This window comes from Anthonomus grandis, chromosome 12 (genome assembly GCF_022605725.1).
Source record: "Anthonomus grandis grandis chromosome 12, icAntGran1.3, whole genome shotgun sequence".
NCBI lineage: Eukaryota > Metazoa > Arthropoda > Insecta > Coleoptera > Curculionidae > Anthonomus > Anthonomus grandis.
The window spans coordinates 6,134,633-6,151,044 of NC_065557.1; the positions used below are offsets into that span (position 1 = coordinate 6,134,633).

Below are 16,412 nucleotides of genomic sequence, written 5' to 3' on the forward strand. Positions count from 1 at the left end.
TGCAGCGATGATCTTCGATCAAATATTTTAGACAGCCTGAATTTAAAATTAAATGACACTGCTGTTCAAAAACTCTGCCAAGAATCTTGGACTTAATACATTTTGATAATCGATTACATGATTAATTGATTTCAAGCTTAATTAATTGATTACAGGCATTTTTTAAGCGGAAATATTAAGACACTTACACTTTACTGGGTCAAATAAAAAGACTGATCTTTTCCGTACCTAAAACTGTTTAATTGCATCTTAGCATAATTATTTCTACACAAGACAATACTTAAACCTTTAAGATATTAGATATAAAAAAAGGAAAATTACACTTGTTTAACCCTATTTAGTCAAACAAACATTGAATATTTCAAAAACGATAGATAAACATCATACATTTACGAAAAACATAAGAGGACCAAATATTTTATAAAGAAATTCCATTTTATCGCCCATAAAATTAAAAGATGCTTGCGGACGTTTCGGAACCAGGTTTCAGGTCATGTAACTTAACAATAATAACAATTCCGAAACGTCCTTGATAAGAAACGATTTATTTATATAAGCATTGCTTGCATATAAGTAATATACAAGCAAAATTTTTAGAATTTGAATTCTTTATACTTCTTGGTGGTCTTGGAGTCCTGCTGTTGCCTCTTACGTTTGCTCTGCAAAAATTACGCCCAAATAAAGCTAAATTTATCAAAAAAAAAAAAGAATGATTTTACCTTTTGTTTGGCCACATGTTCGGCCAACATGTCGCTCAAATCCTCCTTTTGCAACTGAGACTGGTTCTCACGTATTTGCTGTTCGTACCTCACGGCCATAGCGTCACTATCCATGTCCAATTCCGAAGGATCCAACGCCAATTCCACCATTCCTTCTCTCTCAGTGGGCCTGAAAAACGCGAGAATGAAAACTCGGTGAAAATGTGTTTTTTTTTCGGAAATATTAAGTAAAATTCAAAAAATAACATTTGGAAAAGAAAATTATTTATTTTTCAAGATTCTCTACAACTCACTTAATACTTCTTGCCCCTTTTAGGTCTTGGTAATGATAAAGCAAGCAAAAATTACTTCAGCATTCCTTTTTATTGATATGAGAATAAAAAAAACTAAAAATTGTTGTTTACTTCGGTTTACAATGCCAGACTTTGTTGACTCATGTTGCATGACAGAAGTAGTCGTCAGTGCTATAGTCGTTTGAATTTCATTAACTACAAGCCAGAAAAATGGTTCATTTAACAGAAATGCCCAAAATAACAATTCTACAGATGATTGGCTATGGAGATAATACACGGACGCAAATGGAAGTAGCTCGCTTATTTCACGAAAAATTTCCAAATTTGCCGCCTTTAACCCAAGGGACAATTATTAGTAAAATAGAAAAGCGATTATGCGAGCTGGGCCATGTTAGGCAGGTAAAAAAGCAGCTGCCAATGCAATAAGTGAAGATACCAAATTGGCTGTTATGCTTGAGTTTGAGGAACACCCACATACATCTACTCGGAAAGCAGCCCAGTACTCGCTATTAGCTATTCATCAGTTATTAGAATATTAAAAGAAAACAAAATGCATCCCTATAAAATTATATCCACCCAGGAACTCACCGAAGACGATTTTGACAGGAAAATGTATTTTTGTGAACAAACGATGGCAATGTTAGACAGCAATGTGATCCAATTAGAACATGTTATGTTTTCTGATGAGCGCACCTTTACTCTTCACGGTCATGCCAATCGTCAAAATTGCCGCTATTGGTCCAGGGAAAATCCTCGCTGGACGAGAGAAGACAATACTCAATACCCTGAAAAAGGTTAACGTGTGGGCAGGAATTATTGTAGATCAGATCACAGTATAACAATAAACCAGTACGTCGACTCTACGACATATCATTCATAATAGCTCTCGGCGTTTCGTGACCTTCAAGCTAGCCCGTTTTTACTATGCGGGCAAAATTTTACGATATTCTCAGCGCAGTGGCGCGACGCCGCCGCACGGTTTATATTAAAAAAAAATTTTAATCCTCATTTATTGTTAATAAAATGAAAATATATACAATTTAAGCTCATCAGCACTTCAGCATAAGGTTATTTTCTTTGGCTTCAAATAAAAAACCAATTTTTATACAAAAACATTTTTATTTATTTTGCCATATTAACAACTTTTCTTTCTTATTAGATTTAAAGTTTTTATTAATAAATTTTAATGTATAGTACAAACGTACTCTAAAAAAAAGCCTTAATAAATATTTTATCGGAAACTGGTCACGTGGGTGATAAAACATTACATTTTCACTTAAACCTATTAAGCTAGCAACTATATTAGTTTCTGTTGCAAGTCTTTCAAAATTTTTTTGTAAAATTGCTTCCAATCTTGAAATATATGTAATAAAATCTTTATGAGGCATTTTCAACTCTCCAAAATCATCTAAATTTTTATTTGCATATGCACGTAAATAACAATAAACACTTGTTTCTTCAATATTTTCATATGTTTTTGAATATGCCTCACAAAGATTGCAATTATGCATCTCGCAACATTTTTTTATTAGATACCCAGCAAAATATCTAACAAAATTTTTTTCTAATAAACTATTTTTTTGATAATCGCTAGTCAGTTTACAAGGTTTTTTTTGCAAATCTATACTCGTTTTAGTTGAAACATTTTGAAATATTTGTTCTTCCGTAAATTTTTTTAATAAATCTACAGCCTTTAAAAAAATGTCTGCCTCATCATTTGCACAGTTTTGGCCACCCGAATTAAATAATTTTGTACAAAACAATTTTTTAAAAGACCTTTTAAACTGTATTGCAGTTGGATTTCTACAATTTCCATTTTGTTGTCTAATTATCCCAAAAAAATTTTCAAGGCAATCTTGATTTAGTCGGCGTGTTAAGAGGAATGAAAAATCATTATTTTTTAATTGAGGCCATAGCTGCAAAAGAGAATTTATAGAAATACAAAAACCATTAATAAATTTAACTTTTTTTGTGCCATTTTTCCCGTCCTTTTTATTAATAAGTCTAATCTAAGTTTAAGATTTTTAAACATATTTAAGCACCTAATTAAAAAATCAATTTGATAATCTAAACCTTTAAAGGCAAGGTTATACTTTTTAGAATTTGTACACGAACTTGAATTAAATATATCAAAAAGCTTATTTATAGTGTCGATAAATTCGGCTGTATGTTTTGCTTCTTCGGGTAAAGCACCAAACTTTATGTAGGTTTGCAAACCTGCATGAACTGTACTGCTAAATAATTGAGTGCCATATTTTACTTTCATTTTTTCGAAGCTGCTGGGATAAATATGTGAGCGTGTAAGTTTAGGAGCGAACCGAATGGGATATTTTTTTTCCTGTTCATAAAACGTTTTGATAAATTTCCATGAAATTAAATTATCACCTAGAAAAAAATTATATGTTATCAGCATATTTCTTAAAGCTTTGACAAGGTGTGGTATATCAAACATAAAAAATATTTGCTGTTCGTCTACATAAAATAAGGTTTTTCACGGGTTATTTTCAAAATGTTTTTTAATTGGATATTGTTAGATCCCATATCAGAAATTAGAACATTAAAGCAGTTGCTACTTTAGCTGTCTTAAAGACGCTTGTTTTTCCTGTATGTTCTAACCCGATAATATAATCCAATGCATGATTATAAAACAAATTGGCCTTAATATTTATCTCATCAACGCATAATACACAAAACTTTTCATGAAAGGCTAAAGAATCGACTTTTAATTTTAAGGTTTTAAATACGGCATCATTATTTAAACCGCAAGATATTTTTAAGCCCCTAAATAAAGTCCCTAAAGTTTGTCGACTAGGTAAACAAAATAGTTTCTTTAAAATAGTTCGATATAATTGAGGTCCAGAAAAATAAATTGATAAACACTTATTTTTATATTCGTCAGTATACCTTCGACCCCTTGGTAAATGCTGTGATAATTTTAATTGTGCGTTAATAAAATCAGCTAGCTCGCTATTATTATGACAAAATTTACAAATAAGTTCTTGTAATTTACTTAAACTAATAGAATCAGAGGCTTTGTCAAGTTGATTTTTTAATTCCTTATTCTTCTGAATTAAACAATCATTTTGTTTCTTAAGCCTAATACCTTCAGTTTTCAACTCGCTACACATATCGGACAATTTTTTTTTCCTAGGAGTTGAACAAGTTAATTTTTGGCTAGTTTGAATACTGCGACTGAAAGATTCATTTGGTGAAGACTGTACAGCAATACTGCGTAAAGTGTCAGGAGCTCGGTCAGGAGTTTCAGACTGCGTAGCAATGCTATGTGATATGCCAGGAGTTTCATACTGCACATCAGCAATATTTTGTGCATTGCTAGGAATTTTAGACTGTTCTGCAATGCTACGTGAAGTTTCAGAAGTTTCAACATCTAATTTAGGGACTTCAACTTCCATACTAATTGTTCCTTTTAAACAAAAAAATGCAAATTAGTAATTAAGTACTTAAGACTTTAAAATAGGGTCAATTTCAGATAGGGAACTTGGTTCTTGGAATTAGATTATAAATAGCTATTATATGTACCTATATAAAAAAATAGTTTTTTTCGAAATATGTGCATTTTTAACCAGTACCTTTTACCCAAGATAACTGAATAAATAAATTTAATATTAAACATATAATTTTTTTTTGCATAATGTGTAAACCCATCAATACCCGACCATCCCTAATGATTATCATAAAAAGAAACAAATAGAGGTATCTATTCTTTTCAAAGGGTATTTCTGAGAACCAATGGGATTAAATTATTAATAACTTCTTACCCACTGTAGTTGTTGAGGGCATGTTAAAGATTGTGGGTATAGCTGTATTTTGAAGGATTTGCCTTTCTTTATGTTGTTTAAACATATGGGGCTCAAAATGAGAGGCACATAAACGATAACTTTTGTGAACTTCATTTGCTTTGGGTAACAAGTCAACCCTGTTGCAGGCCTCAAGCCACAATTTTGCTCTACAATAAAAATAAAAACTGTTACTTACCTAAATCTTATCACAAGCAAAAAAAGCGTAAGACATAATATAAAAAAATTAAAATAGGTACAATGATTATGTATAATTTGTCTATTCTTACCGGTCCATGTTTTTGGGAAAACGATGAAATTTCTCATTACTATTATAAGTTTTTTTCATACAACGCTTATAGGCACAAACAACTCCCGATTTCTGCTTCACTTTCACCATTTTAAACAAAATTTTTTTCATCCGATACGCGCCGCTAATGATCTCTATGCGTCGCTTCTGTCGATCGATCAATCCCAACTGAGTGAATGAAATAGGTGTAGAAATCTAAACCTATTGCGCTCAAGGTCCCTGACGCTCGGCCCACCGAGTCGGAGAGTCGACTTACTGGTTTATTGTTATACTGTGATCAGATCATAGGTCCCTTTTTTATTGAGGGCAATTTGAATGGCGATAATTATTTAGAATTGCTTCAAAATAATGTAGTGCCAACGTTGCCCAACTTGTATCCTGATCCAGGAAACTTACAAGTTCCAGCGAATATGATATGGGTTCAACAAGATGGAGCACCACCCCACTACCAAATAAATGTCCGGCATTACCTCAACCAAATATTTCCAGATCGGTGGATAGGGAGGCGATGATCGGCGATGGAATGCATGGCCAGCACGGTCTCCCGATCTGACGCCATTAGACTTTTTCTCATGGGGATATGTGAAAACTATTGTACAGGGTGTCCAGGAATGGATTTCCCTTTTTGAAGGCTAACCAAATTTTTTTTTCATTTTTAAAAGAATTTATTAAGGTAAGAGTACACACAATATATGCGGATTTCATGTTTTAAAAATTATATTGTCGAGGTGCCTTCCATTTCGGTCAAAACACTCTTGTAGTGCCGCCTTCATGTGGTCGAAAACTGCTAAACACATCTCGGGTGGTATTCCATTAATTTCTTCCCGTATTTTTTGTTTTAACTCTTGCAAGGTGGCAGGTCTATCAACATAAACTTTACTTTTGAGGAATCCCCACAAAAAAAAGTCCAGTGGGGTGAGGTCGGGAGACCTAGCCGGCCAGTTTAGATCTCCAAAACGGGAAATCACCTTTTCCGGAAATAATCCTCTAACGACTTCCATAGACGCTCGGACTGTGTGTGCGGTAGCCCCGTCCTGTTGAAACCAGGTATCCTGATTGAAGCCATCAAAATCTTGTAGCTGAGGTGTCAAATAATCCCGAAGCATCGCACAATAACGAGCACTATTAACAGTAAGGGCTGCGCCGCGTCCGTTTTCAAAAAAATACGGACCGATAATTCCCGAGGACGACATAGCACACCACACAGTTACCTTTGGGCTATGTAGGGGCTTTTCGTGTTTTCGCCTTGGATTGTCTGGTGCCCAATAGCGACAGGTTTGCTTATTGACTGCGCCTGAAAGGTGAAAGTGCGCTTCGTCACTGAACAGGATATTGTTAACTCGATCGTTTACAAAAAAATGGTCTATCATGGTTTCAGCGAAAGAACGCCGGTTTATAAAGTCATTTGGGTTTAATTCTTGCACTATTTGAATTTTGTATGAACTTCAAATCTCTCTTTAGAATTGTGTGTAGAGATGATTTGTGCATTTGCAAAGCTTGTGATGTTTTACGAACTGATCCACTAGGGTTTCGAATAATCGCAGCACGCACGGCCTCAACATTCTCAGGAGCAGTTGCAGTCCTTGGACGACCACGGGGTTTTGCATTTACAGCTGACGATGTTTCTCTAAACCTTCGCACCCAGGATTTCACCAAATTTTTGCTCGGAGCGTCCTCCACACGTCTAATATTGAAGTGAGCACAAAATCTTCGTCTTGCAACTATGTAAGAATCATTACTCTTGAAGTATGCCTCAATAATGAACGCGCGATGCACACCTGACCAACGCTCCATTTTGACTAAATAATCCGCATCGATCCACTATCGAACGCCGCTAACGCGGCTCCGCTATATTACACGGTTGCCAACTTGTTCAAGTTTTAAAAGGGAAATCCATTCTTGGACACCTTGTATACAAAACTAAACCCACTGACATAATTTTCTTCAAAACGTGAAAGATAGGTATAGGACATTGTATACAAAATATGTCTAAAATGATCTGAGGAATCTAAAAATTAATCAACATACAGGATGCTATGTTTAAACTGAGCAAGTTGGTATTGGCCACCGTTATCTCATACTCCCTTTATAAAAAGTTTTCATGAAAAAAAATGCGCAACTATAAAAACCAATCGACGTGTTCGAGCGTTTTTTCCAACACGCTCCCGTCTATTCATTAGCTAATTTATTCCATTTGGCTGACACACACTGTATATTATTATGTTATTTGTGTGTAAAATCCTCCGTTAAGAAACATTCCCATTCATAAAAAAAAACGATCATTTTACGCCAGTGCTTACCTTCGAATCGGTACTGGATTTTGTGTGGCCCCCATTGAAGCCAAATCGTACACGTGAGTGCTGCCCATCATCGCGTTCCCGATACGTTCCGTCCGTTTTTCCGGAATAATTTGGTATAAAACCGGTGTTTCACTTCTAAAAAATATAAAATTTTAAATAAACTAAGTTTTGGGAAGAAACACTTATTATTACCCATCCATTTCGTTTTCGATTTTCTTTTTACGCAACTCAATAGCCTCGGGAGTTTCCATGCCGGCCGGGATACTCGTAATGCCACTGGGAGTCACTAATCCTTCGGCAGGAGTAACCAAACCTAAAATAAAAAAGAAATAATTTATTTGTTTATTAGTTACAGTATCAACAGCCAAAACCCACTTACAGATACCAACCTAAAATAAAGAGACAAAGTATACTGAGGTAATAGGGAAAAAACAAGTAAAAATTAAAATAAAGTGTACCAACTCAACACCACCGAAATAAAGAAGGCCGAGGTGCTCTGACGTCACTAAAGTAATATGTCACGCAAAGAAGGCGAAGAAATTCGCTACCGCCTTCCCCCGTCAAATCTTATAATGGAACGACCCATTTCTTGTTCCTTTGCCCGAGCCTCGGTGCCAAATCAATCGCAATATCATTGAAAATATATTTGGCGTAATACTTATTGACCGCGACATCTGTGGATATTATACCCACATTGTGGCAACAATGCTGACTCTTTTACACTTTACACATTATCCCGTTAGAAGGGTGTTTGTTGCTGTTGACAACTTGTAGTATTTCTACAGGTGAATATAACAGGTGTTTCGATGCCAGTTTCAGTGTTATTGTGTTATTATATAAATTAAATATTGTATAATCCGACTGCCGTTCGCAATTATGCCTAATAAGTGCTGTGTGTGCTGTGTGTACCGGGTTGCAAAGGCAATTACGATGCCGAACATACTCGGCACATGTTTCAATTTCCGAAGGATGATGAACTGTGTAAAAAGTGGCTAAGAATGATTCCTAGAGACAATTTTAAACCTACCCAGTATAGTAGGGTTTGAGACGCACATTTTGCCAAAGAAAATATAATTTGGGTGACAACATATTTTGATGAAAAGGCAGGCAAGACTTTACAAGTTCCATTGAAATATCCCAAACTTCAACAAGGTACAATCCCTGTAAAGTTCCCTAATTGTCCTTCATATATTTCAAAGTCTATACCAGTTATTAGGAAAAGTAGAGATGAAAAGAAAATTAAAATTGAACGACAAAATTTGTCTCTAGCAATTCAAAACAGTATTGATGAATTTTCAGCCTATCAAAAAACTATAACTTTTCAAAATTTCCAAGAATTTTTACCTATTTTTAATGCAATGGTACTGCTTAATGATTGGCTAAAATCTGTTAATACCCAAAATGATATTATATTGTATAAATTAAAATACTCACCTGCACCAATCATAACATACTCTCTTATTATAAACCAACATTTAAAACTAGAAACTTATTTATACGGTCAAGACATAGTATTGCAGATAAATAAATTAAAAACTCCATTCACTATAAGTAATATTAATGATTTATCAGATTTGTTAAATGAAATTAATAAATTAAATTCAGAAAATCAAATAGAAAACAATAATGAAATTAATTCACAGGAAAAAACAAATATTATAAACCAGATTTGCAATATGTTGGAGTCTATTAAATGTGAAGATTTTAATAAAACATTATCTTTTATATCCGAACAATTAAAATTATTAATATTACCTAAAGAAAGATATCGTTACTCACCTGACACAATAATTTTTTGCTCTATATTAAATACAATAAGTGCACATTCCTGCAGGTATTTAAGGGGGTTTGGACATTTAACATTGCCACATCCAGATTCTTTAAAAAACATTTGTAACTTTTTTTTGTCAGACACTTGCGTTGAAGAAAGACAATCATTTCTTACATATGCAAAAAATGCATTTAAGTATATCAAAGAAAATGAAACATATATGATTTTGCTTATGGATGAAATACATATAAAGCCATATCTTGATTATAAAGGGGGGAATATTGTCGGTACAGCAATTAACAATAGCACTTTGGCAAATTCTGCATTTACCTTTATGCTAAATGGTTTGTGTTCAAATTTTAAGGAGGTCAACCACATTGCACCGATAGCTAAAATTAATCATGAATTACTGTTCTCTTTCATTAAATCAATAATTGTTGGGCTAGAAGACATTGGCTATAAAATTTTTTGTGTTATAAGTGACAATAATGCTATTAATAGTAAAGCTATGAGTAATTTTTGCACAAAAAGCATTGTATATCCTCATCCTGTAGAGAACAAAAGACCACTTTTTTATTTATTTGACTCTGTACATTTACTTAAATGTATAAAAAATAACTGGATGAACATTAAACCTAATAAAATATTAACACTTCCTGATTTTGACACTTTTGGTTTAAAATATGCCTCGTTCCAAGCTTTAATTGAGCTCCATAATACTGAGAATAACAAGTTATTAAAACATGGTTATAGCTTAACTCTGAAATCTCTGTTTCCTACAAATTTTGAAAAACAAAACGTAACATTAGCTTTAAAAGTTTTTAATCCTTTTGTAATTCAAGCACTTTCAACTTTTGGAGCAAAGATTAAGAACTCAAAGGACACTGCCAATTTTCTTAACATAATTTTAACCTGATGGAAAATAGTTAATGTTAAAACGCCATATAAAGGAAAGCGGCTTAATGATATTTATCAAGAACCTATAACATGTAATTCTGTAAAATCTAATGATTCTAAAATAAAATTTTTAAATCAAATGCTGGCCTGGTTGGAAGCTTGGAAAAATACAGAAATATTTTCAACAAAATTAACAAATCAGACACATACTGCTCTTCATCACACTATTTATGGCATGTTAGAGGTAATAACATATTGTTTCGAAGAATTAAAAATGAAATATGTTTTATTAGGAAAATTTCAGACTGATCCACTTGAAAATAGATTTGGAAAATACAGGCAAATGGCAGGAGGCCAATATAATATCTCTATTCGTCAACTATATGAAAGTGAAAGAAAACTCAGAATTCAAGCATTAATGTCTTTAAAATCCACTTGTTTTGGGCCTCTTAAAATAGATTCGTTTTATGCCAATGATGAAGGAAATGATACCGATAATACGACTTGTGTAAGTGACAACCAATCAGGTTGGTCTAGTCCTACTATATCTATAACCGAACATGATATCGAAAATGTCAAAGAAGAAATGCCAGTAATTGCCTATTTAGGAGGGTATTGTTGCTATATTCTTTTAAAAAAAACTAAATGTGACATATGTAAAGAAAATTTAACTTTTAAAGATGACCTTCAAATTGATGATAATCATACTCTTATTAAAAATTTGACAAGAGGGTGTCTTAAATTTCCTAAAGATTATATAAGTAACATTGTTTTATATGAAAATATTATTTTTAATCAAATTTTACAAAACTCTGAAGATGACTTCCTAACGATTCATAATAAAAAAAAGTTTTTAACAATGACCACATTGGAATATCTTAAGAGCAATAATTTTCTAGACAGCTTTCCAAAATGTCATATTCATAGTAGTGAAACTAATGTAAAAATTATTATTAATTCTGTTACCAATACTCTTTTAAAAAATTACTGTGGCAAAAAAAATGATCGACTTGGGAAAGGCAGTAAAAGGAAATTAGATACACTAACTTATTAAATTTGCTTAAATAACACCCCCGCCAATTTATGACATGAATTTTTGAAGTTTAATTTATTTTTCAAATCTGTTTAACAAAAAAAAAAACAAAAAAAAACAAAAAATAAAAAAAAAGATGAAATATGAACATACTAGTTAAGATAGGTAATACCTACAATTAATTAATAATACTAAGTATTATTTTTGATATTAGTATGAGCCCCAAATACTATATACAACCCTCGATACAAATAATTTTTTTTAAATTTCAACCCTCGTTTCAACTCTTATTTTTGCAATTACCCTTATTGAAATGAAGGTTAAGATAATTTATTTTTAATAATTAGTTTGTTTGCATTCCTCATGAATTGTTTTTTTTATTTTATCAAAGCCAAATATTTTTTTGTCAAAGAATAAAAACCATCCCTTATTTTCTACCCCTTTTTCAGAACCAATATTACTCAAAAGATATCCTAACTAATAGTTTATAGGAATGCAACATGTGTACCAAATTTCAAATTAATATCTTAACTTCTTCGAAAGTTATCGAGGCAATACACAGGTTATGAGGTTATTCCAGAGACAGATAAAGACACAATTATTTGCCTAAATTAGGTTTTTACAAGTCTTAACACCCATACTCGTTAAAAAACATTCTACTTTAAATATAACGGCCGATATTATCCTAAATACACGTCCTTATCGCTACCGAGATTCATAAACGTGTGCAAAGCATTTGCCTTCTTGTGATGACGTCACAGCGAAGCCCCGCGGCCTTCTTTTTTTCGGTGGTGTTGACCAACTAAGTAATATCGGACATCTACATAACACTAATTAAAATAATAGCAGAGTTTATATATGGGTGACTTTTTATAAAGGTTTGCACGTGGATACTCTAAATAGGACATTCTGGAATTACGAAAATTAAATCTGTTAATGGCAAAGGGGATTTGACGAAGAATGACAGGACAACCAATATTATTTTTCAATATTTTATAAGTTTTTAACAAGAATATCTTAATTCTCCTCTTAGAGGAGAGCCTGTTAAACACCCACAATAAGTGTTCATTGTCGCAAACTCTTAAGGGATAAACACCAAATTTCCTGTAGTACATACACTACAGAAATCTCCTTTGTACCCCTTTAATCAGAGCTCTCCAAACGTTCGATAGAGGAGACCAACCAAAAAACACCAATCAAAAAGATGGAGGCTGACATTAACACTAAGTTCCTTGATGGTTTTAGCAATAAAGCCGGCAATTTTTTATGCACTCTCAACCTTGGACAAACTGTGAGAAGAAAAAGATCCTATATACTCTCAAAAATAACTCCTTAAAATCCTCTAAATAATATTTTAATCATATGTTTTCACTTTATCACTTTATATTTAACTTATATTCAACTTACCGGACTCGTCGGCCGGTTGTGCCTCAGTTTCTTCCTCCTCCTCCTCTTCTTCCTCGCTCTCCTCCTCGGATTCCGATTCGAGTTCGCCCCACAGACTTTTATCGATCTGCGCGTCCTCCCCTGCGTCCTAAAATTGATACATCCGTGACTTAACGTTTTTTTTTTTTTAGTTTAATCAAAAAACTCACATCCATGTGGCTCATATTGGTACCGAATACGTCACCGTAAAGCGGTTTTCCGTGCTCGTCCACCGGCGGTTTACCCCAACCGCCCGCGTGATAACCGAACGAGCATCCGTCGGGTATCGGGGCGTTTAAACCGGGAATTTTCAGGTTCGGGTAGCTCGGAGGTGGACCGTATCTTTGCATGGCGATCAGCCATGGTGGCGGTACCTAAACCATGACAGAGTGTTTTAATGTCCTCAATTAACACCCACAAAAACGCCAATAATAAAATCGTTTGCGCTATTTGATAATACAAGGTGTGAATCCTCGGGTGATTTTAAGGAGAAAAGTTTATATCAACATATTTCCTAAACCTCTTAGTATTTGAGCTACAGGCTGCTAAAATTTTAAGAAAAAAAATGCATACTTTTGTCACATAGATTGATTTGTATAAGTTTGTATATTTGTTTTATTAGCGCAATTTCACGACGGCAGCGATTCGTAATGAGAAAAAAGCCTTTTTGCGAACAAATTTATTAAGTAGGGAAACCTGGGCAGAACTGAAAAAACTAAATGTTGTTAAAAATAGACAAAAGAACATTCCTTCAGAATTATGTGATGTAAACTTAATTAATAATTTTTTTACCTCGAACTGTACTAATCCGTATCAAGCAAATCGGAATCTGCTGCAGTTTTATGATAATAATTTAGTTAAAAATTTTAAACATGCTTTTCAATTGCAAGATAAAAAGTAAAGCTTATGGTTGTGATGGGCTTAATATTATATTAATTCAGATTTGTTGTCCATTTATTGTCCCCTTTGTGCTTTACATAATAAACGAATGTTTGAAAAATTCTTATTTTTCAAACATTAAAAAGTATAATAGAAATTTCAACGATTTCAACGAAAATTCAACGATACAATTTAAAAAGTATGATAGAAATTTCAACGTGTCACGATCTAAAGATAAACCCTTCAAAATCATCCGTTACTGTATTCGAAGGAGATAAAAATAATAGATTGAGAGTTAGCAACGAGCTTAATATACCAATGAACAACGTCACCATTCCATTAACTAACACGTCCAAATCATTGGGACTTAATATTGACTCTGATCTTCGGTTTCATGAGCATGTCACAGAAAAGCTCTGAAGAGCCTATGGTAAACTTATTTATAATCAAAGAAAATTTTTAAATCAAAAATTAAAAAAACATTTATGTGACTCCTTAGTGCTATCCAACTTTAACCACTGTGACACAGTATATGGCCCATTTTTGGATCAGTTAGATTCTCGTAGAATTCAGAAAGTACAAAATGCCTGCCTTCGCCTTATTTTTGGGATACGCCGCAGAAATCGGATCTTTCATAAACGTATAGACATCGGCTGGCTTAATATGTATAACCGTAGAAAACTACACTTCATTTCGTTGGGCTAAAAGGTAATAAAATTTAAATCTCCCCAATACTTGTATGATAGAGATTTTTAGAATTAACAACAATAATCGTAACTTACGCAATTTACATCTTCTTACTATTCCTCGACACAGAAAAGAACTTTTTAAACGAAGCTTTTCATATAATTTGACTTCCAGTTTGAATTCCTTAAAAATTACATTATTTGATCTGGCCTGTTCTACTTTTCAAAGAAAAACTAAAGACATTCTTTTTTTACGTCAGTAAATAAAGTTGGTCTTTTATTTTGATTTTTTATGTGATGTCGCTGAATGTGTTTTTGTATTTTTAAGTTTCAACTGTTATGATCTGTAATTTGAAATAATGGTACTGGTTGTAGAGCAAATTTTTTTAATGTTATATTTTTTACATTATTTTAGAGAGCGCCTAAACAGTATCTGGTCTGCGTACCAGAATACTGACGTAACACGGCCTTTTATTTTTCATAGACATTGTGTATTTCTTAATTTTTATATTGTATTTTGTACTTGTTTATGAAAAGTAATAAATTTTATTATTATTAGTTTTATTTTATTTTTGTGTGTTTTACTTTAGTTATCAGCTTTGTCTACAAATTGTAAATTTTTTCGACAATAAAGCGAAACCACCACCACTAGTGACGTCCGTACAGGATTTGAAGTGACAACTTTTGAAGAAAAAATGATAGACCAATTATTTTTATAAAAACTATTTTTGAAACCACAAAATATTTTGAAGCAAATTTGGTTCCTAGATTTACTTTCATACAAGGCACCGTTTTAGACATGGTCGTATTCGTATGATTTGTACCAATGATACAAATCTGATTGTACTGTCGATTCATACGAATCGTAAAAACCTTCTCGTATTCGTAAAAATTCATATTGCACCGAACAGTCCTAGTTCTACCGACTACGTTCAGGTTGTATTGGCAATCGCAATTCGTATGTATCGTATTAATCGTATTCGTTCTATTGGCATTATGTTATATAAATAAATACATTTACATAAATATATACATATAAATGTATAATCTGCCGCATGTGAGAGCATATTGTACATTTATAAAATATGCATATGTCACGGCGTATTGTATATATCTACGATTTAATTTTAGTACGAATAATACGAATCTTTTGATACAAATCACTAAGTAAGTACGATTCGTATAATTCGAATATTAATAAAGATTCAAATCGTCCAACTCTACACCGTTTTCGTGTAAAAAAATTAAAACCAAAAACCTGTTTTCTTTGATTCCTTCAGACTGTTTTTTAAGATTTTGTTAAATTTAAAAATTATTTATTATTTTATAAATGTTGTACTTTTTCCAGTGGTGTTCGCCAAGGCATGCATTTTTCTTTCCATTTACAAAATATACATATATCGTCTTCATTTTGTTTTTTCCCTGTTTCAGAAATTCAAAATTCAAACACTCACACAGTTATGATATTTACGGTATGCATGTTACTATACTGAAGAGAATTTAAGACCTTTAACCAAATTATTTAATGACTGCAATTTGGAAGGGACTTTCCCACGATCGTTAAAAATCTCAAATATTATACAATCTCATTGCACAAAGATGGGGATTTTAACAAAATTTGAAGATTACAGACCAATTTATATAGTGCTGAACAAAACCACCTATTTTTAAATTATATGCGTAGTATGTTATATTCGTTTGGATTTGGGATTCAGCATGTCGCGTCGTCTTTTGTCGAAAATCATTTTTAATTTTTTTGATTGTATAACGACAGCCCTATTCATGCGAGGAGGGTTGTTTGCGTTAGCATTTCTGGGCGTTGCTTTCCGGAGATATTTCGGTCACGTGGTGAGTGAACGGCAGAAAGTCCCAGCCATCGAGGGTGCTACTTTAAAAAAATTATTGAATCGTATTTAATTTGTGCTGAAGTAGTTTTCTGAAGATTTTCTACAGGGTTAATAAATTTAAAACTTATTAGTTTATTTTTTTATTGACAATGTGTAAATATGTTTTTATTAAGGTTTATAAATTTAATATTTTTCGTAAATAGGAGGAAATAACTTATGCATGTATTTATCTAAAATTGTTTCATGCTGAAGGGAAAATTAATATTTAAAGTGATCGACTGAGATAATTTATTTACTGAATTTTTAGGTATAGTTTCGAAATTAGTTTTTTTTTAAATTGTTTGTGTGTTTCAAAAGTAAGCTAGAGCCTTGTTGAATCTAACTAACATTTCGACCCTGACTGGGTGGGGAATATTCAGACGTAAATCATACCACAGATAAATAAATATATGTTT

The 16,412-nt window shown here is 32.7% G+C and overlaps 1 protein-coding gene across 1 annotated transcript in view; it reads right to left on the reverse strand.

The window, feature by feature from the left end:
- Nucleotides 1-218: 218 nt before the first annotated feature.
- Nucleotides 219-16,412, reverse strand: part of LOC126743029 (splicing factor 3B subunit 2) — a 33,500-nt gene continuing 17,306 nt past the window's right edge. Inside the window, exons 9-14 of the mRNA XM_050449954.1 lie at nt 12,716-12,919; nt 12,528-12,654; nt 7,612-7,732; nt 7,420-7,554; nt 720-888; nt 219-659 (exon numbers count right to left, since the gene is read on the reverse strand). Coding sequence (XP_050305911.1) covers nt 594-659; nt 720-888; nt 7,420-7,554; nt 7,612-7,732; nt 12,528-12,654; nt 12,716-12,919 — 822 coding nt within the window. The 3' untranslated portion in view covers nt 219-593. The remainder of the gene's footprint in view (nt 660-719; nt 889-7,419; nt 7,555-7,611; nt 7,733-12,527; nt 12,655-12,715; nt 12,920-16,412) is intronic.